This window comes from Protopterus annectens, chromosome 13.part0, assembly GCF_019279795.1.
Source record: "Protopterus annectens isolate FY-2018-M chromosome 13.part0, PAN1.0, whole genome shotgun sequence".
Taxonomy (NCBI): domain Eukaryota; kingdom Metazoa; phylum Chordata; order Ceratodontiformes; family Protopteridae; genus Protopterus; species Protopterus annectens.
This window is the reverse complement of record NC_056747.1, coordinates 665861659-665889617: the sequence shown is the minus strand read 5'-3', so window position 1 is coordinate 665889617 and position 27959 is coordinate 665861659. Positions and strand designations below refer to the sequence as shown.

Below are 27959 nucleotides of genomic sequence, written 5' to 3'. Positions count from 1 at the left end.
TGCTAAACTTTTCACCTCCCGACAGCTTTTCAAATACATCCTCCACCGTTGGTATTGGATACTGCTCCAGCTTCGAAACTTGGTTCACTGTTAGCTTGTAGTCACCACATATGCGTACAGTATCATCTGGCTTTAATACTGGAACAATGGGTGCCGCCCATTCAAAACTTTACTGGTTCAATTATACCTTGCTTGGTGAGTCGCTCCAACTCAGTCTCCACTTTCTTCTTCATTGCGTATGGTACAGGTCTTGGTTTGTAAAATCTTGGCGTTGCGTTTTCTTTGACGTGTATCTTTGCTGGTGGACCCTCCAGGTACCCAGTTCCTCTTTGAACACTTCTTCGTTGTTCTCCAGCACATCTTGCAAGGTCAGCACATGCTGTTCTACTTTATGGAGCTGTAGACAGCCCATTTCCAGCTCCTTTAGCCACGCCGCCTAACAGGTTTGGTCCATTACCTGCCACCACCATGACTGGCAACTGTTTGACTTTGTCTTTATGTGTTACAGTTACTTTTGCCATCCCTAGTGTGGGAACTGTTTCACCTGTATATGTTTTCAAAGTCACTGAACAGTCCTGCAGCTCCTGAGCTTCTTTTAGCCATAACTTCCCATACTCAGCCTTTGACAGAACTGTCACACTACATCCAGTATCCACTTCAAACTGCACCATTTTACCATTTAAGTCCAACTGGGTTGTAATGGGATCGACTCTTTCCATCCTTGCCTCTTTCATGTTAAACATAGTAAACACTTCCTCTTCTTCCCTGGTTTGTTGATCTGTACCTTCACGCATGTGGTGTGCATACTGCTGTTTTATTTTCGGTTTCCCTTTCTGTCCGTTATGCTGCTCTTTTCCTCCCCTTTCTCTGCTGGTCCCTAGAGGCGTTGACCTGCACATTTTCTTCACATGGCCCTTTTTCCGCAAGCATGACATTTTTCATTTAAGAAACGACAGTTCCGTGACAGATGTTCACCGCCACACCTGTAACAGGCATACTGACCAGACTTCCCTTGTGGTTTATGCTCCATTACCACTTTATGCACTGGCAGTGGGGTAGCACTCCTGCTCCCAACCCCCTCGATTGTTCTTGGTTGTAAATCACGAATGTCTTTATTCGCTGTCTCGATGGCCTGTGCCAGCTTCAAGGCCTTTTCAAACGACAACTCAGGCTCCGCTAACAATCTGCGTTGTATGTGGTCATCTGCAATGCCACATACGAGCCTATCACGTAGCATTTCTGTCAGTCTGTCACCATAATTACAGTGTTGCGCCAGCTCCCTCAGCACTGCAACATACTCCGTTACCGTTTCATTGGCCATTCTAGTCCTTGAATTTAACTTGAACCTTTGGACTATCTCACTCGGCTTCGGGTTATAATGTGACTGAAGCAAGCTCGTCAACTCCGTGAACGATTTATCCCCCGGTTTATCAGGACTCAATAAGTTCCTCATCAGACTGTACGTCTTGCTGCCCACCGAGCTCAGCAATATGGCTCGCTTCCGGCCCGTGTCCATTATCTGGTTTGCTTCAAAAAAATGTTCCAACACTTCACAATACTCCTCCCAGGTCTGTGTCCGACAGTCGTATGCAACCAGCGACCCTAACATGGAAACAGACATAACTCCGGCAGCCCCAGTCTCTTCGTCGTCCGACATTAACTGCACCCCGCCGTTTTCACAGCGGACTCTGAGGCATCCCATCCTCATCGCCAATATGTTATATCCTGGTAAATAAGGAGACCACACGGTTCTGGAGTTGTAAGGCCTTTCTTTAATAAGAACCTCCAGGTGCGCACCCATGTTACATGTTCACATCTTCCCCATAGCCATACGTACACCGGAACCAACAAGTGACCAGAGAATACAGAACCAACACTACATGTTGTTAATCCCCCACAGCGCCCCTACAGCACAATAACAACATTACCTGCCCTATACTACAGTAATGAAATCCATGTGCTATAGTAAAGTGTAGTAAGGGAGTAACTGAAGGGATTAAACTGCCTGGAGGAGGTTCACAAGGTGGAGTTAGTCAATATGACAATAACAAACACTTCCCTACCTCTACCTCACATATAGGAAACTGATAAAATCCAAAACACATTATCAGCTTTCAAAAATTAAGTAGTAACAACACACACACACACACACACACACACACACACACACACACACACACACACACACACACACACACACACACACACACACACACACACACTCACACACACACACACACACACACACACACACACACACACACACACACTTGTTTGCATATCTTCTTTTTTCGGCTGCTCCCGTTAGGGGTCGCCACAGCAGATCAACTGTTTCCATTTCTTCCTGTCCTCTGCATCTTGCTCTGTCACACCAACCACCTGCATATCCTCTCTCACCACATCCATAAACCTCATCTTAGGCCTTCCTCTTTTCCTATTACCTGGCAGCTTCATCCTTAGCATCTTTTTCCCAATATAATCTGCATCCCTCCTCAGCACATGTCCAAACCAACGTAATCTTGCCTCTACAGCTTTGTCTCCAAACCTTCCAACCTGGGCTGACCTTCTAATATACTTATTCCTAATCTTGTCCATCCTCGTCACACCCTGTGCAAATTTTAACATCTTCAACTCTGCCACGTCAAGCTCTGACTCCTGCCTTTTTGTCAATGTCACTGTCTCCAACCTATATAACATAGCTGGTCTCACTACCCTCTTGTAGACCTTCCCTTTCACTCTTACTGGTACTCGTCTGTCAGAAATCACTCCAGACACTCTTCTCCACCCACTCCAACCTGCCTGTACTCTCTTCTTCACCTCTCTTCCACACTCACCATTACTCTGAACTATTGATCCCAAGTATTTAAACTCATCCACATTCGCCACCTCTACTCCTTGCACCCTCACCATTCCTCTATCCTCCCTCTCATTCACACACATATATTCTGTCTTAGGCCTGCTGATCTTCATTCCTCTTCTCTAGAGCATATCTCCACCTCTCCAGGGTCTCCTCCACCTGTTCCCTACTCTCACTACAGATCACAATGTCATCTGCAAACATCATAGTCCACGGGGACTCCTGTCTGATCTCGTCTGTCAACCTGTCCATAACCATTGCAAATAAGAAAGGGCTCAGAGCTGATCCTTGATGTAATCCGCATCTGTTACTCCCACCGCAGACCTCACTGCTGTCACACTACCCTCGTGCATATCCTGTACCACTCTTACATACTTCTCTGACACTCCCGACTTCCTCATACAATACCACAACTCCTCTCTAGGCACCCTGTAATATGCTTTCTCTAAATCCACAAAGAAACAATGCAACTCCTTCTGACCTTCTCTGTACTTCTCCATCAACACTCTCAGAGCAAACATCGCATCTGTAGTGCTCTTTCCTGGCATGAAACCATACTGCTGATCACTAATCATCACATCCCTTCTTAACCTAGCTTCCACTACTCTGTCCCATAACTTCATGCTGTGACTGATCAGTTTAATCCCTCTGTAGTTACTACAGCTCTGCACATCACCCTTATTCTTAAAAATTGGTACCAAAACACTTTTTCTCCATTCCTCAAGCATCCTCTCACTTTCCAAGATTTCATTAAACAATCTAGTTAAAAACCTCCACTGCCATTTCACCTAAACACCTCCATGCTTCCACAGGTATGTCATCGGGACCAACAGCCTTTCCATTCTTCATCCTCTTCATAGCTATCCTTACTTCCTCCTTGCTAATCCACTGCACTTCATGATTCACTATCCGCACATCATCCAACCTTCTCTCCCTCTCATTCTCTTCATTCATCAGCCCCTCAAAGTACTCTTTCCATCTGCTCAACACACTCTCCTTGCTTGTGAGTACGTTTCCCTCATTATCCTTTATCATCCTTACCTGCTGTACATCTTTACTAGCTCGGTCCCTCTGTCTAGCCAATTGGTACAGGTCCTTTTCTCCCTCTTTAGTGTCCAACCTTTTATACAACTCTTCATATGCCTTATCCTTAGCCTTCACCACCTCTCTCTTTGCCATGCACCTCATCTCCTTATACTCTTGTCTACTTTCTTCATCTCTTTGACAATCCCACTTCTTCTTCACCAACCTCTTTCTCTGTATACTATCCTGTACTTCTTCATTCCACCACCAGGTCTCCTTGTCCTCCTTCCACTTTCCAGATGTCACACCAAGCACCTTTCTAGCCATCTCTCTTACTAGCTCTGCTGTAGTTACCCAGCTGTTCGGTAACTCATCACTGCCACCCAGTGCCTGTCTTAACTCTTCCCTGAACATCACCTCACAATTACCCTTTTTCAATTTCCACCATTTGATCCTTGGTGCTGCCCTCACACTCATCCTCCTCTTCTTGATTACCAGTGTCATCCTACAAACCACCATCCTATGCTGCCTAACTACACTTTCCCCTGCCACAACTTTACAGTCCCCAATCTCCTGCAGATTGGCCCTTCTACATAAGATATAATCCACCTGTGTGCATCTTCCTCCACTCTTGTATGTCACCCTATGCTCCTCCCTCTTGTTAAAATATGTATTCATCACAGCCATGTCCATCCTTTTCACAAAATCCACTACCATATGACCTACTGCATTCCTTTGCTTAACACCATACCTACCCATCACTTCCTCATCCCCTCTGTTCCCTTCACCAACATGCCCATTGAAATCTGCTCCAATCACCAGTCTCTCACCCTTGGGTACAGTCATCACCACTTCATCCAACTCACTCCAAAAATTTTCTTTCTCATCCATCGCACACCCAATTTGTGGAGCATATGCACTAACAACATTCATCATTACACCATCATTTTCCAGCTTCATAAACATCACTCTATCCAACACTCTTTTCATCTTCAAAACACTCTTAGCATACTGTTCCTTCAGGATAATGCCTACGCCATTTCTCCTCCCATCCACACCATGATAAAACAATTTGAAACTGCCTCCAATACACCTAGTCTTGCTCCCCTTCCGTCTGGTCTCTTGCACACACAATATACCATCCGTCCTTCGGTCCATCATATCAGTTAGCTCTCTCCCTATACCAGTCATACTGCCAACATTCAAAGTTCCGACCCTCACTATCACAGTCCTAGCCTTTACCTGCCTTTGGGCATGCCTTCCGCCTCTTCTCCTCTTTCGGCCAACAGTAGCCCAATTTCCGCCAGCACCCTGTTGGCCAACAGTACTGGTGGCAGTCGTTGTTAACCCCGGCCTCAACTGATCCAGTATGAATTTCTGTACTGTTTTCTGCATGTATGTTTTGGCAAAATTTTATGCCGGATGCCCTTTCTGACGCAACCCTCCCCATTTATCCGGGCTTGGGACCGGCACAAAGAAATGCAATGGCTTCTGCATCCCCAGTGGCTGGGTTACACTTGTTTGCATATATATATATATATATATATATATATATATATATGGGAGCAGTATCTTTGTCAAAAAAGCAGCTTGTTGAAAGCTGACAGAGATGGTACTGATGATAAAATATCAGTACTTCCTGTGAGGCATGTTCAGCCTTCTATATAGGCAAAACCAAAAATGCCTTTTCTGTGCGTATTTATCAGCACTTGTATAATATTCAGAAAGATGATTGTAAAAGTGCACTTGCAAGACACTCCTAGACCTGTGAGGGATTTACAAAATGTACCTTTTTTGTATTAGAACAAGGGCAGAGAAATGTGTTGGCAACTGAAACTTGATGCTTCAAATTTTCCAGGACTTAATGACAGTGTTTCTGTTATTAGTGAATTAAGAAGGAGAGCTTCTGTTGTTTAAGCTTTAGATACGCTTCTTTAAGGTATTAATTGAAGTTTGTCTTTTATTGGTTGATGCTGTTGGGGGTGAGGGAGGGTCACTCTCTATTTTAACTTGCTTTTTAGTTTGGTTCTCCACAGTTCTGAAGAAGTCTGGATAAGACGAAAGCGCTTAACTGTGGATTAATGTTCACATTAAAGAGTACTTTGGTTCTAGCTGTCTAACTGGGGATTTTCTGGTTGTTATTGGATTTTTATCTACTGGTCCTGGTTTTGGTCCGAGTTTTACCTTGGATGAATTCTTTATTCAGTGCAGTTAGACAGGTGAGTGCTTTCTGAGATAGTGTTCAATGAGCTGTAATTTATTATGAACAATGTAAAGCGAGCAGTAATCTTAATTACACTCCCTGGGCATGCCTCAATTATGGGATGGGCTGAGGGGTGCACCCTTTGGGAATTTAGGACTGCCGTTCATCTTTAACCTTTAAGATGCTGGTGTAATGCCCAAAATACTAAAATAACATAAAGAAAATCATGTCTTGTTTTATTAAACTTATCAAACCTAGTAGAATGTGTCATTATTGTTATGTATAAGTTGTTTATAAGGCTTAAGCAGTACAATATAGTAGTCATCAGTTTTTCAGTCCTTCTGGCTAATTGGAAATTCTATGCATATTAAAAACACATTTGTCAATATTTCATTTTCAACATATTAGTAAGTTGTAAAAGCAGCGTGTTTTTTTAATAAGTCCTACTGTAAATGTTAAAAAGCACTTTTGCTACAGCGGTGCTTCGTCAGATCTGCCTATCTGCATAGGGGGTGCATTCTAGGGAATGATAGCAAACCCACCAAAATGCAAAATAAAAATGAATATGAAAAGGCAAAAAAAAAAAACTCACTTAAGATCAAAACATTAAACTGGATGTGGTCTATCTAGGTTTACCAAAAAGGCAGTCTAATGCTGTATCTGCGGTGTGTTTGCCATGTCCACAAATATACCTTCCTAGCTGTTCAAAGGCCTGAGAGCCAAGCTGTATCCACATTTAAATAAAGAGCTTCTCAATATTGTAGGGGCCTGGTGCTGAGATTGAGGCAGGAGGGTTATTGGGCCAGAAGGGAAACAAATCAACTGTGTTACATGTCCAAAATCCCTTCAAATTATATCCATTAATAAGACAAAATAATTTATATAGTAAAAAACATTTGTTTAGGTCATTGTCAGGTATTCAATTGTTATAGCCACATTACAATACTAATTGTCAACATAAATCATATATGTAAGTCCCAAACCTGTAACCAGCCAAATATCATAGATGATATTATTACATTTATCAAAATGAATCCAATAAAGGTAAACATTTATAAGAAATTGTCCAAAGGTTGCCTGACTGTCTTGCAGGCCCGATAAATCCTGATTGATAAGAGCAAAAGAATGTAACGCTGGTTTAGAAAACGGCCTTGATATAAATAATATTCCTCTATCCGATATGTGATAATATGCCACATGTGGCATGACCATGGTTTGTAACCATTTATATGTTGATCCTTACTTAAAAGTAAGGTACTTAAAGCTGGTGGATAGGTGTGGGTCTAAACATAACCCTTTGGGTTTAAGCCAATTTGTCTATCCAGGCTGTGCAAAAAGGAAGAACCATTGGTTATTCTTGAAAACTTCCTGAAGAATCACTCAATGTGAGGGTAAAAGTGAACCTTCCGTGTGTCTTGGATCAACATATGAATGGTTACAAACCATGGTCATGCCACATGTGGCATATTATCACATATCGGATAGAGGAATATTATTTATATCAAGGCCGTTTTCTAAACCAGCGTTACATTCTTTTGCTCTTATCAATCAGGATTTATCGGGCCTGCAAGACAGTCAGGCAACCTTTGGACAATTTCTTATAAATGTTTACCTTTATTGGATTCATTTTGATAAATGTAATAATATTATCTATGATATTTGGCTGGTTACAGGTTTGGGATTTACATATATGATTTATGTTGACAATTAGTATTGTAATGTGGCTATAACAATTGAATACCTGACAATGACCTAAACAAATGTTTTTTACTATATAAATTATTTTGTCTTATTAATGGATATAATTTGAAGGGATTTTGGACATGTAACACAGTCAGGCAACATTTGGATATTTCCCTAACTGACAACTTGTATTGCAACCATATCTACGCCACCTATATTGATATAGGTTTGGGATTCATATATTATCATCTTGGAAATCAATGTATTGCACAGTACATGTTAACATCAATATAGTTAACCATCTTGGATTGCTATATACAATTGTTTGATGCATTGAGACCATTTATATGCATACCATACTGTGTTTATATCAGGAATGTCATACTAAACAATATTATTCAACATAGTACCATTTGATACCAAACATATACTAGATTAACATTTACCACCAGTTTCATTTACAGTGGGTGATATGCATACATAGATAGGCTATATATTTTAAAGAAACTTCCCCACTCCATCTGGTCATTTTTGGTCCAACCTATAGGACTCCAATTTAATAAATAATTAGGCTTTTTTTATGACTCATCAGTAGCTCACAGACAATATTTTTTCACTGGTTTACACGTTTATTTAGCTAAATTTTGATTCTATTTTTTACAAGCATATTGCCATTTGGTAAGGGCTGTTGTGATATAATTCTATTGCAGTGACCATTATTGTCCTAGATTTTGTATTTATTCACAAGTGGATCTGGACGTGGCAAGGTTTTTGTTAATTATCAGATGTCAACACTTTTTATATACTTAACATGATAAATTCAATGCAAGTTGACAAGGCCTATTTATGAGAACTTCTGTTAGGGCCTATTTCAATTACCCAGACGTCATGATTTCATAGTGTTCAAAACTTCGGGTTTTGACTCAATAATTGGTCTGTTTCATTGGCCATTATTGCCCAGTTTCCACGTATAATCTTTTTCAATCATCAGGACGTGATACCGCAATTATTTCTTTTTATTTCCATAACTGAAATTTGTTTTTGACATATATATATATATATATATATATGTCCAAACCAGTCTTTTGACTTTGACTAAATACTTAATTTGATACAAGTTCTATATCTGATATTGTCTCTTAGCTACAATTGAGTCTGTTTTATTCAAATTTCTTTTTTCATTTATAATGGACTTAAATCGGATTTTAGTTGGGCTTTCTTCTGATAAAGAAGATTTGGGTATTTTTGGAATAGGTGAATGGCCCAATGATAACAGTTTGAATACCATCTACAATCCCGAAACCCATTGTGATAAGCTGTTCCAACAACTGAACAGGAATATGAGAACATTAAGGTCCAATGTATGGCATCTTAAACTATTCAAAGCATATATGGCCAAAGGGATAACTCCCAGAGGGCTTAGAGTCAAAATTCAGCCACTAGTTACTGAATTAGATGAACAATTAACCAGTGGGTGGTTAACAATACAACAAAATTGGTCCATGAAATTTGTTGAAACATTGTCTAGATATTATGAGTGCATTATTGATAGGGAAATTATCAATGTCAGCAAATTATGTGATGAAAGTAACCAATATAAGGACCAACCATTTTTTTCTACCCGATTGTCCAAACTCAGTTCAGATTTACATACCTTTGAACAACAACTAAAGGACAGGAAACACAAAAAATTCCAAAGGGACCAAACAGACTATGATAAAGGATATCCCTTTCAACATATGAGACATGTTAGGTTTGAAGGTGGTTATCAAAAAACCAACACCACCCCCAAACGCAAACGTCCCAAGTCCATTCTTAGAAAACGTAATACATATACTGATTCATCGGGGGGGGGGTGATTCTTCCTCTGGTACAGATTTGGACACACAGCAACCCCCAGACTCCCCCACTCCCAAATGTAATAATAGTGTGGCCCCTTTAGGCCTTACAAGAGGGGAGGCAGGAAACATTGAAAAAATAAGAAGTCTGGAGGGTCTAATGGAACTGTTGACGAACAAATAGATAAGTGTCCTAGCACAAATGTATTAAAAATTTCTGATGTAACACTATCTGACTCACAAACTGCTTTGTTGAATAAAGGTCTTTCTTTTATACCTGTTTTTTTTGTTCCAGAAGATACATTTGCACAAGATGTTATAGCATTTTGCAGACTGCTTAATTTAAAACTGTATTTTCATGATAACAATTCTGATGGTGTTACTGTCAACAATTTCAAATACCACAAATCCACCTTTGTCCCACCTATGCATACTTGTGTGAGTATTTTTCAAAATAGTGTTCTCAAAGATCTACATTTTACATCGAGTATGACTCACCCTAAGTCTAACAATCTCTCAAAGACTGATATGTCAACTTTACATGAGCTCTTTAACAACAAACATTTGGTCATCATTTCTGCGGACAAAGGTGGTGCTGTGGTAGTCATGAATTGGGCCCAATATGATGCCGAAGCTCAGAAACAGTTGGATGATGCCAGATATTATACCAAAATGCCTCTTGATCCATCATCTATGTTCAAACATCAAATAGATATATTTTTGGATTCAGCAGTAGAAAATGGCATCATTACACAAAATACCAAAACTCATCTCACATTATCTGATCCCAACAGCCAATACATCTACTTTCTGCCCAAAATTCATAAAGATCCTCTGAATCCCCCAGGTCGACCAGTTGTGGCAGGTAATGGTTCCTTAACCAAACCACTATCTGAATTCTTAACCAAACATCTAAAACCATTACTGAGATGGGTAAGATCCAGAATTCAGGACACCACAGAATTTTTTGGTATCATAAATGATATGCAAATAGAGGACAATTGGTTGCTATGTACTTTGGATGTTAGTGCATTGTATACCAACATACCACACTGGGCAGGGATAGATGCAATAGAATATTGGCTATACAAATCTGAGTTATACAAACCCGGCTTCAACACTTCTTATATAACTAACTGAACACGTCCTCACTAAAAATGTTTTCTTCTATGGCCAGCAATGTTATCTCCAAGTACGGGATACTGCAATGGGCGCATCATTTGCCCCCATATATGCAGATTTATATATGGCATACATAGAAAAACAAATGATTTATAATGTTACACATAACATTTACTTGGGGGAAATTGATATTTGGTGTAGATATCTGGATGATTGCTGGATGGTGTGGAGGTCGGATGTGGAATACTTGATGGAATTCGTTGATTATCTCAATGATAATAAATGGGGCTTACAATTCACCATCAACCATGACCCACACAAGATCACATATTTGGATGTGTTGGTTACAAGGAATGAAGACAACACCCTTCGCATGGAAGTTTTCAGAAAATACCCAGAATACAACACCTTATTCCACGCATCCAGCTTTCATCCAGCACATATCACAAAAATATCCCCAAATCTCACTTCATTAGGATGAGATGTATTTGTTCAGAGGAAAATACCTTTCAAGTTTTTTGTAAAGATTTGTCCAATAGGTTCCAAGAAAGGGGTTACAGCATGGGCTATGTACATACAGAAAGCAATCATGCTGCAAATCTAGACACAGAAGACCTTCTTAAATACAAACAAAAATCACAAAATACAAACAATAATTTACGATTCATCACTACATATGGCAGGAATACCAATAGAGTCATTAATGCCATCAGACGATACTGGAATATTCTCTTAGCTGACAATGTTTTGTCACAACATTTATCTGAGACCTGCATGTTCTCATTCAGAAAGGGAAAAAATCTTGGATCTTATTTCAACCACTATAAACACCATAGGTTCATAGGTTCATCACATCAATCATAACGTGACCCAAACCTTAATCTCTGGAGACAAGCTTGTGGGCTGCATGCCATTTGGACATTGCAGCCATTGCAAACATGTGCTAAAAACCAAACAATTCTCCAGTAGCAATTGCAGTATTATATTTGACATTAAGTTCTTTGCAAATTGCAGCACGGATTGGATCATTTACATGGCTTCTTGCAGTTGTCATGTATTCTACATAGGACAAACATCCAGACCTCTTAAATTACACATTTCTGAACACCTCAGTGATGTCAAATGTAAGAGAATGAGCAATGAGGTTTATAAACATACTCTTAAACATACCACAGCAAAGTTTCATTTTACCATCATCGATAAAATAACAGGTGACAGAGCTAATAAATCTGGATGGCATAGCAAATTAAATGCAAAAGAGAAAAAATGGATTGTGAAATTAGGTGGACTTTTCCAGCCTGGTCTTAATGAATATTTATGATTTTGTACATTAATGAATATTCATGAGCTCACCAATTAAATTTTGTGACTAATTATTTCCAAATGTATAAAAGAACTTCAAGATGTTTTTGGAATTTACACTGATAAAGGCTAGGTTAACACCATAGCCAAAACCGGTCTGTTTATTCTTGTGGTTTTTTATTTTAACAACTAATTAAATTAGTTTAATCTGGAGCATTTCTCCCCGGGCCTCCGCTGAAAACAGGCTCTGTGGAACCTAGTCGGACTTTCCCGGTCAACAAATGATAAATAAAATAAAAATAAATAAATAAAATAAAATAAAAATAGTTTACACAGCTTGCAGCTGCTGGCTTTTGCTTTTTGTCAACCTCCTGAAGAATCACTCAATGTGAGGGTAAAAGTGAACCTTCTGTGTGTCTTGGATCAACATATGAATGGTTACAAACCACGTTCATGCCACATGTGGCATATTGTCACAGCTGGGGAAGAATTAACACAGGCTTGGGAAAGGAAGTTGTTGTTTGTCTTTTCGGCTTTTCCCGGTTAGGGGTCGCCACAGCGGAACTCCGTTCTGCTAATGAATGGCAGTCAATTTTTATGGTGCCGAGTTGCCAGCCCGACGCACAACCTTCAGTGAAGGCACGCCTATTCACGCATGTCTTTCGTAGGCCACTTGACTGCGGGGAGGACATGCAGACTCCACACAGAAGGCACTCCAGCTGAGAAGTGAACAGGAGAACCTCATGAGTGCTAAACAGAGGAGTAACTGCTATATTTATGTTTGCTTTATTTTATTTTATTTTTTTGACCTGATGGTCATTGTAAAATACTGAGATCCATAAAGGGAGATTGAGGCTTTTGTATGTTTTTAACAAAGTTGTGAGTAATTTCTAACTACAAGCCATCCGTGTGTGTGTGTGTGTGTGTGTGTGTGTGTGTGTGTGTATGTGGTGTTTCAACAAGACAAACAGACTTCAAGATTAGATTATATTTAAAAGGCAGTATTCTAACTTGTAATTTATAACCACTAACCATCCACATGTGTGGTGAGACAAACGAAAGTTAGCTTCTGTTTGAAAGGCAGTGTGCTGTCAAGCTTATAATGTAATTTGACTGCCTAACTTATTGTTAAATTTTATTGTGAGCCTGAGGGGAAATCTAAGAAGGATATTGGAAGGTACATTATGGGGGTGGGAGTTTGAAGGGAAAACAGGATGTTAGTAGGCAAAGCAGTCCTCATATCCATGGCTAACAAATACGAGGACAGAGGGAGCACACATTATATGGCATGTTCGTACTCAAATAATTACATTTTAAAATCGAGGGATTAAATGTGAAATATGGTCATGTGGAAATGAATTATCATTGGAAATAAAGTTAATAAAACAGTCGGTGTCAGGGCGAACAGCTAATTAATTTACTATCTAGCTGCATGAAAATCAGCAGATTGATAGCTATCAAAATCTCTACTGCTGCTTTTTGGTTTTCAATTAAATAGGACCTGCATAAATGAGCACTGTGTGTGCGTGTGTGTGTGTGTGTGTGTGTGTGTGTGTGTGTGTGTGTGTGTGTGTGTGTGTGTGTGTGTGTGTGTGTGTGTGTGTGTGTGCTACCCCAATACATTATACTATTAAAATATGCCACCCTGTCATCTCTAATTTTCCTTTCCCCTTCATTTATTTTATTTTATTCCTGTGTTTCTTATATATATATATATATATATATATATATATATATATATACACACACATATATATATATATATATATATGGATTCCTATTACAAGAACGAAAGTTCACTACTTTGAACTTGTAAGAGGAAGCCTCACTTTTGCAAAAGTTCACTTTAACGAAAGTGAAATTTCACATAAGTGCACTTCACCGAAAGCACCGCAGCACAGTGGAGGACATAAAAAACAAGCTATGTCCTCCACTATGGTGCGATAGTCACAGACCTTAGGGTTAGGGCATGGGTTAGGGTAAGGGGATAGTTAGTAAAGCTATCCCCTTACCCTAACCCATGCCCTAACCCTAAGGTCCGTGACTATCGCACCATATTGGAGGACATTGCTACGTCATACACTGCGCTGCAGTCATCACGGACCTTAGGGTTAGGGCACCGGTCATGATAAGGGGATAGCCGTAGGGCTATCCCCTTACTATGACCCATGCCCTAACCCTAAGGACCGTGAGTACTGCACGGAAGTTCAGTACAACACCCGTTCGTTGTACTGAACTTTGCGTAAGTGCACTTTTGATTAAGTGCACTTTCGCTGCAGTGAGCATTCCATCCACTATTTCGAATTAATGAAAATTAGATCTAGTGTATGGAATCCATATATATATATATATATATATATATATATATATATATATATATATATATAAATAATAAAATATAAATTTTTTTTTAGATTTATCTCTTACTCTTTCCCTTTTTATATAGTGATGTTATCGAAATAACTCTCCACTCCTCTCATATCTTTGTTTGAAACATGTTGTCTATACCTTGTGGTTGTTTCTGTGTAACAACTGTTAATTCCTCTGTATATTTTCCTGCTACTTCCTATATCCTGTCTGTCTTATGCTAATCTTTTTTCATTGCATCCCTTGCTGGCTTGTCCATATTTAACTGCTACTGCCCTCTCTTGTGCCTTGCAGTTGATGAATACATTTCTTTTTGTTAGCAGTAAAGGTTTAGCTATCACAAAGCAGGTGGAGGTAGTCCTAGAATGTTTTAAAAGAGCAGTATATGAACAGTACTTAGCTGCCCTGTCAAGTAGCTATAAGCACAACACACATGAGCACAGACTGGAATAAGGAACCATACTTCTTTATTAACATCTCCCAGAAACATTTTTTGCAATAAAAGTACTATACTATATGTGCATTCGCAGATGCACCTGGCACTTGCATTTCAGCAACAACATCCAGTTAGACTTCCTGCCCTGCTACCACCCCTTCCATATTTATCAGGAGTCTACCTATGACTTCTGACCACCTTGACATTACTCAGCTCACTATGGCCACTTAGCTATGGCCACCTGACCCTTCAGCTTGTACTTAGTTACTACACCAAAGAACTGACCGCAGTTTTGTTACAATGTGGTGGAATATGCTTTGATAAATCCCAACCTTGTTTCCCAACCATCCTTCCACTAAGGGTTAGTAACAGTTTTTTTATCTGCTCCTAATCCTAGCACTGAATAGACTTAACCTTCAGATTTATCATACCTCTCTGTTCCTAGCACAAGCCTTCATACTCTGTAGTGGTAATGTTACCTCCCCTAGGCCTTCATTTAAGCATCTTAAGCTTCTTGCATGTTTTGTCTCTTATTAAGCTCCTTTGTGCTCTTTCATCAGTTCAACAATAGCCATATATTATGAAGAACCATAGCTTGAATACAGTGCATATTCTGCTTCTCTTTATTTCTAGATAACATCTTGATGTTGCAATCATTTCTCCTCCATCATACTTCCTACATTTCACCCATTCACCTCCTCACACACAAGCACAGATGCTGAGAGCCCTTCTCAGAAATCTACTCTAATTTTCCATTCCTTTTAGGATTAATCAAATATGTACATATTATTTTTCACGATTACACTCTGTTAAAGAGAACATCCAGCATAGCTGTTTCTAGCATAACAGCTCCCTTCTTCTCTGACATTAGTTTCTGTTTAGTGGAGACATTTCTAATAACCTCAACATATTTTGAAATTGTATACCACATAACTTCTTCCTCTGTACTCCAGCCTCACATTTATGGAATATAGACTTGGTGATACAAATGCAAGCAATACCACCAGCAGAATACGCCTTACTTACAGCTGGATGTGCAATATCTTGTAAATAGTCTGGCTGTGCAGAAACCTGACTGGATGTCCACATTATCATTTCTAAAGTAGCTTTCTAAGGTGACTTTCATCCTTAGCTGCAACATTATTGCATGACTATTTATCTAACTAAACACAAGCAGCACAATGAAAATTCATCCTATTCACCTTTGCCAAAACCACTAGAGTTGTTTTTCTCTTTTCAGTCGTTATATGGACTAACGATGTGGATCATCCATTATCAATCAGTAGGTACATACAACCGCCCTGCTCTGGTTTGCCCTGACAGCTGCTGATACTAGAAACATTATTCAGATACATTTTACTACTATTTGAAAAATGACTCTGTGACTGATCTTTAACAAAAAAAATTGCAATAACTGTAGATCACAAGTCAGTTGCAACTTCTATTTAAAATCCTTGTTCCACACAGATATACAGCCAGCTGAACTGGATCACTTCTTAAAATGTGATGTTCTTGCCAATGTAGGCATTATACCTGTAAATCAAAATCTTATCACCATGTGTAGGATGTCTTCATGGATGACACCATAAAGGAAAGACAAGTCAAGCCATGCTGCTTCATCCTCTTTTATATTCACACAGTTCCTTCACCAACCCTCCAGCTTATATGTTATTGAAAATTAGCACTGCATATAATAAAGCTGCAAATATTTACATCTTACTCAAAGCATAAAATTCATGATTCCAAAGCACTTTGCTTCTTTGCTTGACTGGAACTGGCCAACCTATCTTACTGAAGTTTAAATTAATCTGTAAATTCATATATTCTCCAACTATACTTGGAAATGCCCTGCCTTGAGAAGTCCTAACAATGAAACCCAAGATCCTCAAACTCATGACTTGTCTATATCTTCACATGTCACAGCAGACCTGGACGATCACTCTTCTACATTTATATAGCCAGAATATAACATAAACTCTCTATTTCATTATGGAGCCTTTCACACCACCCATAAAATTCACCTGAAGGAGCTCCTTCCATCACTTAGGGCTTTTTGTCTGTACACGTATGTATTACTGAGCTGAAGTAAAGAACCAAAGACTGAATTCAGTAAATTATATGATTCATTAATAAAAGACAAAATAATCTCTGGAATAAGAAATGATGATGATCCAAGGAAAGGCTTTCAGAAGAAACAGACTCTGACCTATTTAAAAGCTGTGGGTTTATGCAGAGCATGTAACACATTAGTATTTTCTCTGACCTTTTTCCTTCCATGTTGGTCAACTATACAAACCTTCTCCGACTGGTCTTGAGTATATTCATTTGCCCACTCCTGTGAAGTTCTCAGTACAAGGGTGAGAACCAACTAAAGTGGTTATCATACAGACTGCCATGGAGATGTTTTGCATCCCGCACTCAGGACATTTCTGTGTGAAGAGCTAATCAATCTCCTAGTGGCTGACATGATCACTGGGGGCCTTCTACGTTTTCCCCATTGCATACTCAGGCCATTCTTTTACTGCAAATCTTTTAGAATTCCTTTTCTCTGTCCATATCAGTTCATCTCTGAAATTCTTTTACTTTTTATTCTGTCATTAGTAACTGTGGCATTACCCAAAGAACTGAAATTATTCCTCTAGCAGTTCTTCACAATTTCTGCTAAATTTGATGTACTCAGTGTAGCTGCTACATGTAGTTCCCTGCATGGTCTGTATATCATTTTTATATCATATCATATTTCTGTAGATAGCATCCTCTGCAATCCAGAAGGTGGCTTATATGAACACTGCGTATGCTGTGCATGAGTTAGTGATTTGCTTCCAGATGAATGTCTTTCCCATATGTTTATTCAATGGAATTTCTTGAATCCATACAATATTGCTAACAGTTCATTTTCTGTCTGAGCATATTTCATTTGCACATCTGTAATCACTCTTAAATCTTAGGCAAATTGTCTGTTTTCTTGTAGGATTACCGCTCCTATACAATTCTGACTGGTATCTAATTACCTTACAAATGGCTTGCTGATATCACAGTATTTTAATACTGTAACACCTATAACTAGATTTTGCAGCATTACAAAACTTTCAGCTTACTCCTCGCTCCACTACCATGTTATATCTTCCTCTAACAGCTTTCTTATGTGCATAGTTATCTCAGACATATTAGGTACAATTTTTGCAAGATACTGCATCATTCTCAGAAACCTTTGTGATGCCTGCTTGCCTTGTGACACTGGCATTTGAGTGTCTTTCCTCTCTTTTATCAGGCTTAAGTCTCCCCGACAGTAGAATGGATGAGGCAATAACCTTTAAATACTAATGAGTGAGCACAGTGATTAGCATGTCATGTGGTACAGAGAAGTTTGAAAGAACTCAGTTTGTAATGCAGAGCTCATGGGGAAGTTAAAGGGAAGGTGTCAAAAATCCTCATCAGCATGTTATAAGGCAAAGAAACTAACTCAGTATGGTATTCTACAGCCAAACCATAGAGGTATATAGATGCTGAAGAGTATAATATAAAAAGCAGCGTTGAAAATATATAGAATAGACACAGATTACTTATAGATTATTTATGCAAATTAAGTAATCTGTTCATTTTCGGCAAATGTTTAATGGCATATGAAAGCCAAAGAACACTCAGACAAAGCTGCCCATAGATCCTAAAGTGACACTTGTAGCCTAGCATCAGTGGAATATTCCTTTTTACTTATGGAAAAGGTTCAAGAAGAGATAAAGAATCTTCAAATCTTCAGTAATTGAAAATAATCAAAAGAAAATAGCAGGCCCCACACCATTGATTTTGCCCACAGAGACACCACCTAAATCTAATAGTTCAGGTGATGGTTTATCTCCCTATGCAAAGACTTTCTAGTATGCCCAATCAAAATCCTTTACAACAACTAGCTCCTACACAGCGCTATGTCATCCTTCCAGAAGATAGCTTACATCTAACCTCTTCAAACATCCAACAGACAAGCCAACACAAATGGCTTTTGCCCAGTTTCAGTCGTGCCCACCTTCGGAAAAATGTTTGAAAAACTAATCTAGTACCACCTATGCAGCTATTATTGAACCTACAAAACCTTTTCTCCCAAACAACATGGCTTTTGGTGTAGTTGTATTACCCTAACAGCTTTTGGTGTAGTCGTATTACCCTGACAACCATGTTTACACTTACAACTTTGATAATGGTAACCTTACTGGGGCAATCTTTATTAACTTTGCCAAAGCCTTTGATCTTGCAGACAACACACTCCTATTTAACTCTCACAGGTGGCTGGCATTAGTAACCGAACCCTCAAGAGAAATCATGGCCAAAATACATATCGCCCAGTCTAAACTAGCCTCCCTGATCTCAGGAGTACCCCAATAATTAATCTTTGCCCCTAGTCTCTTCTCTTTACTCATCATCTCACTTCCAGGCAACTTTCCACACATACCTATTATCCTTTATGGTGATAACATAGTGATCTATAGATCTCACTCTTTCCACAACACAATCAGGAAACACAAGATTATATATCCCAACAATCACAATATTTCAACCAGTTAGCTAAATGGAAACTCCTTTTAAATGCTAAAAATGTATGCATTTCTGAACCACACAAAAGCTCTCCAAAGTGCTCACAACTGGGAAATAACTCTTAGTAAACATAAAATGTGAACACAAGACCAAGAATCACCAAAATCCACGGCCACAGTACCCAAATCTCCAAAAAATTTGGTTAAAAGCAGTAAGTTAAGAACAGCACATTTATTGGTACATAATCTGAATCGCACCAAACAGCAGCAAACAATAAACCAAGTGCTTTCGCTCGGTTATTACCGAGCTTCTTCAAGGTTAAAAAATCTGTTGTGTAGTCAGCCATGTTAAATACTAAATGCAACATCACATGACATACCCCCCATGTGAATCATCCCTAATCAGTTTCTTAAAAATACAGTGCGTATAAACTTTCTTTAAATATTAAATATATATTCCAATCCAAGAATCAAACTCAACTTTAAATTCAGTAATGCCAAAAAGGAAAATATATAATATATTACAACACATGTAAAAACACATAAAAAATAATAGTAAAATAAATGGTAATGAACATGACAATAATAAATATTAAACTAAACCATGAAAGTAAATAAATGTAACATCTTCATTACCAATACAGCACATGGTAACCAAACTAAGGCATTAGGCTGAACTGCAAGTACATCCAATACCAGTGTGTTTAATGGGGAAATTTAAGCAGTCTACAAGAACCCCTATTATAATCGTGCCCTTCTTAATTTGAGCACACTGTTTATATTCAAGGCGTCATTCATGCCCGGTGGTCTAATTGCGTCCAGTCTAAGCTGCCAAAACAGTTCCCGATACTCCAACCTAGCTTCCCAGTTCCCTCCCCGTGGGTCGGGTGTCACTTGTTCTAGAATTGTAAACTTAATTTGCATATTTTCACATAGTTGTGAATGCTTAAAAAAGGCATTGGTCATTTTACCCTTACTAATATCATATTGATGTTCATAGACTCTTCTTCTAAAAAGCCTTTCTGTCTTGCCTACATAAAAACTGTAACAATGTAGGCAGATTCCCAGGTATACCACTCCTTTGGTGGCACAATTAAAGTATTGTTTAAACTTGTATCTAAAATTTCTAGAAGGGATAGAAATAACATCTTTATTCAACATGAAGGCACATTGGTTACATGAACCACATCTATGGGTACCCTTCTTCATTCTAGTGGACTCATTCTTAACAGCCTTATTTTTCTCAAAAAATTCTTTCAGATTCATTCCTCTTTTTCTAACAAAACCTGGCACTGAAGGGATGAGATGTTTTATATCTTCATTCATTGAAATAATAGGCCAATACTTTAAGATGACCTGTTCTATTACCTGAGAGTCTAAAGAGTATGTATATGCAAAACTATTCTTAAATTTGGAGGTGTTGTTGTCTATCACCAACTCCGTACTGGCTAACCCGGTACCTAGTAGAGGGTAATACCTAGATTCCCTGTTATCAGTAACTTCCTGGGCCAATCCATCAATCAAGTTGACTGGATATCCTTTTTCTATAAATAAGCCACGGAGTGTGTTGACTTCCACCAAAAAATATTCAAAAGTGCTACACATTCTCGAGGCTCTAATCATTTGGCCCTTAACCATCCCTTTTTTCTGGTAAAAATGGTGCCTGCTACAAAAATGAAGGTACGCATTAGAAAAGGTAGTCTTCCTAAAAAGTTTGGAATGAAAACAGCTGTTTGCGTAGTCCTTAATTAATGTTACATCCAAATAATGTAAAACATCTTGGTCAATGTTGTGAGTGAATCTAAGAAAATCAGTACATCCATTGATGTGTTCCAAAAACCCATTCAGGTCATTAATAGAACCCTTCCATAGTAGGCAAATATCGTCTAAATATCTGGTATAATGTGTAATGAACTTTTTCCATGGTGTATTGAACACAAATTCTTGCTCCCAATGGTAGAGTACACAATTAGCGTATAGCGAAGCACAGCATGCTCCCATCGCCACGCCTTTCTTTTGGCAAAAAAACTCTCCATTAAAGTAAATAAAATTGTTTGTCAAAACTGTGTCCATTAAGTCCACCACTAAATTGATGACGTTGCTAGCTAACGTACCGTCAAGCGTAAGGGTTTGCCTAAACCATTCAAGTCCTACTATGCGAGGGATACTTGGAAATAGGTCTATAATATCAATGGTTACCATGTATAGCTCTGGACTAAACATCTGTTGGTTAATAACTTTTAAGAAATGCCAGGAGTCTTTGCAAATATGTGTAATTGGTGTTAAGACTCTTTTGGCTATATGATCTATAAATTTTGCTAAGGGCTCCGTAATACTGCCTGTCCCAGAAACAATGGGCCTAAATCTTAGAGTGGCTAGGCCTTTATGTGTTTTTGGAATACCAGATATTATTGGTACCCTTGGCTTCATAACATGAAAATAGTTGTATAGCTGCTCATTAATAGTGCCTTGCAAGAGGTGGTCGTATAAATAATAACTAATTTTGGCATAAGCTGAATTAATTTCATTAAGGGACACCAGTTCATATTGTTCAACATCCTGCAACATTCCTTGCAGGATGAAATCGTAATCTAACTGGTACATTAGCACCCCACCCCCTCCTTTGTCAGGTTTCATAACCCGGCATTTTTCCTGCTTTAAATTCCCAATCAACTGGAATTCTTCATTACTGAGGTTCAATGGGCACTTGTTTTTCATGTTTTTACCAGCTGTTCTAATTTCTCTCTCTACCATTTCCTCAAATATCTTAAGAGATGGATGTGTGGGGGGGTTAAAGGTGCTAGTTCTGGTGAGATCTGAATGGGTACTGGGTTGACCCTTAAAAAATATTGAAAGGTTTAGCTGCCTAATGAACAATTTAAAATCTATCAATGTGTTAGTGGTGTCAAAGGGACTAGATGGGACAAAGGTAAAACCTTTTGAAAATAAAGTGAAATGCTCATCTGTGAGCAAGCAATCAGTGAAGTTGTAAATTGTAAAATTGTCTTTTCTGAAAATAATTTTCTTAGTAGGGGCCTCATCCATTGTTAATGATAAAACATTAACCAGTGGTTCTATTTCTGTATACGATTCCACCCTTGTTTCTGATGTTCCATCCCCCTCACTCCCCTGTTGGGAGGGTGCTGAAAATCCTGGTAGGACTGTTTCCTGCCCCTCTCAGCAATTCTTTCACTCCTCCTGGGTGGTTCATTGTCAACCCTAACACCCTTATTATTACATTCCACCATGTTATCCCCTTCCACAAACACAGTGTCATAGTTGTTTCTCCAAACACCATTTCTGTAAATAGGGTAGGCTAAGCCTTCCTGGTATTCGTGCATATCCCTGTCAAGTTTCTTAATTTTCCTATTTAAAACTTTTAAACAGTGTTGGTCAACCTCATAAAAAACATTGTAATAGCTTTTTTTAACCCTTCCAAAATTCACATCATTAGTAACATTTTGGTTAAGAGCGGTCAGCTCCTTCAATAAGAGTTCAGCCTTGGATTGGTACTCCGCAATCATTAGTTTCAACATTTCTATACCCGCATTGTTAAAAATGTCACATAACTTGTCATACAATTCAGTCCCTGGGTGCACACAGTTAGGAAATTTGAATAAACGAAGACCTTTGGGAACCCTGTTAACCTGTATGCATTCATTTAAGTAGTCTATCTCCAACTGGTTGTTTTTAAGCGCATATAACTTGTCTCTAAACAAATTAAAGTTATTCTCAATGTTTCTGTTAAAATTGGAGTCTACAGTACCTTGCTAAAAATGGAACTGCTTTTCAGTCATTGCTCCAAAGTTAAAATCCTTGTTTGTGTCCCTTGTATTGTCGTCTCTTCTTGGTTTACCACTAGCAACATTTTTAGTGGAAGACGTGCCACGTTGTGAATTGTCTCGCAAATGGTTACCGGAACTGACGTCATCCGCCCTGCCATTCGTAACAGTTGGTGAAGAGGAAGTGACCCTATTGTGCTTATCAGAAAACTGCAACTGGTTGCCAGGCAACCCAAAACTCTGTTCAGCATTTTTTTCTTTCAGTTGTTTAGTAAGTTCAGTTAACAGGTTTTCCTTTTTGGCATTACTGAATTTAAAGTTGAGTTTGATTCTTGGATTGGAATATATATTTAATATTTAAGGAAAGTTTATATGCACTGTATTTTTAAGAAACTGATTAGGGATGATTCACATGGGGGGGTATGTCATGTGATGTTGCATTTAGTATTTAACATGGCTGACTACACAACAGATTTTTTAACCTTGAAGAAGCTCGGTAATAACCGAGCGAAAGCGCTTGGTTTATTGTTTGCTGCTGTTTGGTGTGATTCAGATTATGTACCAATAAATGTGCTGTTCTTAACTTACTGCTTTTAACCACATTTTTTGGAGATTTGGGTACTGTGGCTGTGGATTTTGGTGATTCTTAGTAAACATACCAATACCATACCCTCAAAGACCACTATCCATTTCTGGTACCTAGGAGTATTGTTTGATTGGTACAACTTACAAAAGCAAAAATCAACTCTGAACTATTTTGGACCACCAAGATTTCTCACTTTCTCTCCCTCAAAGCAAAATCAGGTAATAGTAAAGTGGTGTTCCTTGCACAACAAGAAAATGGCCTTCCTCTGGTAGCATCAGCTTCCAGAAAAAAATCACCATAAATACCTGTATAAACAACATTTACAGATTCATTAGTCTCTCCAAAGAGCAACTCCACTGCCAGGTCCTTGCCAAGGCCACTGACTACCCATCACTCACAAACAAAACTCCTCCTAGGGTATCTACTTGTCAAACTAATCAATCTCCAGCTTTTCCTGTTTCTTGTTAGACAGCTATTTCCATGGGTTTCTGACTACAACCTTAGCTCCTAATGTAACCTCACTATAAAAACCAAAAACTAAGCTCCATTACACCGACCACAGTTTTTCCATCCTTGGCCTCTACATCCTGGAGTCTCTCCCAGTCTTTTACAATTTTCCGGAAGGAAGTCAAACAGTTCCTCTTTAAATATGCAACATGCATTTGCTTCCAAAAAAGCTCAGTTACATTACAAAAGCCAGCACTTTCATAAACTCCATACTCTTGCTATTAATTATTGAAGGACATCATAAAACACATACTACTTTCTTCCCACTCCAGCTCTTCTCTGACAATAGAACTCCGTATTTTCCTGTGCTGCGTGAACTCACTCTTTTTCCTCTCAGTTCATTACATTACACATAATCATTTCATATCTTGTTCATTGTATTTATAAGCTATCTTAGGTTAAATTTTCTTAGCAAACTATGTAAGTTTGTAGCCATGCTGTTGTTGCTTTATTTCATTTAATTTTTTTATTTTAGCTCCCAGGCTGAACTTGTAAATGGTCAAAGGTTAACTAGTGTTCTGTCCTGGTTAATAAAATAAAATAAAATAAAAATATTGTTCTACATCCACCTAAGTGCTTGCATTGAGTGATGCTTCTCACTTACTATCTATTCCCCTTGTTCTTCTGTTTGAGGCATGTGTCTTTCTTAACATTAAAATTCACTTCAGTGTCTTTCTTGACACTAATGTCCTTTTTTATTCACTCTGCAAATATCCTTGTCAGTCTAAACCGATCTTTGCATCCTCATGTTCACCATTTGCTGAGAAATATAAGCATTATTATAACAATAACCCACACCTGGGTGTGGGTAATGCTGGATTTACCCACGGTTGGTGTGGTTTGGTCATGAGGGCGAAGCCCGAGTGGCCAAACAAAGCCAACCGTGGGTAAATCCAGCATTACCCACACCCAGAAGATCGTTATTGCTATTATATAATGACATTATTTAAGAAAAAAAAATAATTACTTTTCTTAAATAATGGCATTGTATAATGCCTCCTTGCTGCCCTTCCACATCGGTCCGGTATTCTGCGGCAGTTCTGATGTACTGCACATACGTATGCCTACGCAGTACATCAGAGCTGTGGGCAAAAGCAACGGAGAAAGCAAGATCTCCGTTGCTTTTTTTAAAGCTGTCTCGCTATGTTAAACCCATTTAACATAGCGAGACAGTTTGGAAAAAAGCAATGGAGAAAGCAAGATCTCCGTTGCTTTTTACAAACTGTCTCGCTATGTTAAAGGAGTTTAGCATAGCGAGACAGCTTTAAAAAAGCAACGGAGAATTTCTGTTGCTTTTTTTAAAGCTGTCTCGCTATGTTAAACTCGTTTAACATAGTGAGACAATGTGAAGCAATGCAGATCTTGCGTTCTCCGATGCTGTAAAAAAGAGTTATAGTAATGGAAAAAGTCTGGGCGACCGGACCTTTTTCCATTACTATAACTCTGATTTACAACGTGCACGCTGATTGGTCAGCGTGCACGTTTTTGAATATTAATGGGGGGGGGTCGTATAATCATAATTTCTGCGCCATTGTAGAATGTACGGACTGAACATACATCTCCTACTTAATGATTTTAACTATTGCTTCTAATAGTGTATGTACAGTACATAATAGTCATGTCTGATTACATTTCTTCATACATGTTGCCTGCTTCTTTAAGATTTGTTTATATGCTTTTATTGTGCTTCTAATAGTCTGCTCAAATCTCTCACACATTATATATATATATATATATATATATATATATATATATATATATATATATATATATATATATATATATGAGACTTTTCTCCATGGCTGTTGTTATAAATTGGCTGCATCCGACTAAGCTTCCCTGGTTCCCAAACATAATGCAATAAATAGACACAAGATTTACAGATATCTGACAGCTAACTAAACATAGATAGACAGTAATACACTGTATACTAAATGATGACTATTTTTCAGATGTCTATCCTTTGACTAGATTAACTAATGTAATTATATTGCAAGAACATTACAGCACCACATGAGCTTTAAAATTAAGTTATATGATAATGTCACCTCACTACTAAACCAGGTATGTGCTGCTTATTTGTAGAACATTAGAGGGTTACATTATCTAACCACACTGTTAACTGAGTTTTGTGCTGACAATATTGTGGTAAAAGGTTAAAATCATGTTTAACTTGGTATTTTCTTATTTTCCCTACAGTGTCTCAATGGCTCCATTTTGCTGCTCAGGCTGGAAACAGCAAGGAACTGAATGCACCATCCGTAAGTACAATAAGACATCTGTTAAACATGAGAAGATGCTCACACACAATATCTTCTAGAAGCTTGTTCAGTTGCAAGAGACAGTTTTTTTCTGCTTAACCATAAATGTAAATATGATAGTAGTTACTTTGGGATTAATCCACATTTTAGTGAGGTGAAGCACCATCTTGCATTATTAGTATTAATAGGCAGACATTAGTAAACTGTTTTAGTTATCATATAACAGTGTGTGTATGTATGTGTGTGAGTGTGTGTATATATATATATATATATATATATATATATATATTATATATATATATATATATATATATATATATATATATATATATATATATATATATATATATATATATATATATATATATATATATATATATATATATATATATATATATATATATATATATATATATATATATATATATATATATATATATATATATATATATATATATATATATATATATATATATATATAAGATACACACACATACTATCCCATGGTTCTTGAGTCCATTCATTTCCCTGCTACTGGGAAGTCCCCAGCATGTGGGCAAGAACCAACCACAGCAATCATCATTCAAGCATCTGTGGAGGTTGTTAATGTTTGCTCCTCCTACATCTTGACAAGAAGGTAGAGCCAAATCATGATCAAATGGGGCCGTAGGCAGGGTAATGGAATGGACCCCTGCAGCCATACCAGTATCCTATTACCTGGCAGTCAATTACAATAAAACACTGCTCAGACGTACCCATGCACAGACTATTTCTTTTCTTTTTTTTCAACCTTTATAATGATCACAGAGATTTGGATTAAATTTAAAACTGCTATTTCAAGTTTTACATTAAAAACACTGGCAGACATTTGCTAAACAAAACTCTCTCACACTGAAAACATCAGCAAACTACTATTTTCTTGAAAGTCACATTACTGAAAACGCATCTGGCAGCCGATTAATCTACAAGAGATGAACTGTGACTCAAAGTCTAAGAGCACATAGTGAAATACTAATTAGCATCTATGTGAAAGGTGCAGGACAGTGCACTAAATGCAAGAGTCATCTGTACAGTTTACTCACAGCCAAATAAGAAATGCACTGTCAACAACAACAACTGTCAACAGTTAATAAAATAAGGAAATCAAAGATCATACCCAAAGAACATGTCTCATACGATGTTCCGGTTTACAGCAATCACTTCCTTCCTTTATACCCACAACTACTGTGTGCACAGCTAGTGTTATCAAGTCGCATGTATGACTTTGCACCTCAATGTTTGAAACCAAATAAATAGATACATTCAGAAAATAATGGGCCAGAAATGTATCTCATCCTACTGTTGTCAGATCCATACAGTGCAACCCGCTGCAAACCCCCATTTCCTCTCAATTTCTTACAAACCTCTTAACCTCTTAGTGCAAGAAATCTGGACAAAGCCTAAAATAATATGGGGGGGGGGGGGGT

At 38.2% G+C, this 27959-nt stretch overlaps 1 protein-coding gene across 1 annotated transcript in view; it reads left to right on the top strand.

Annotated features, from left to right (window-relative positions):
* SCARF1 (scavenger receptor class F member 1) overlaps positions 1-27959 on the top strand; it is a 509524-nt gene that overhangs the window by 79614 nt on the left and 401951 nt on the right. The window contains exon 2 of the mRNA XM_044054355.1: positions 26432-26493. Coding sequence (XP_043910290.1) covers positions 26432-26493 — 62 coding nt within the window. The remainder of the gene's footprint in view (positions 1-26431; positions 26494-27959) is intronic.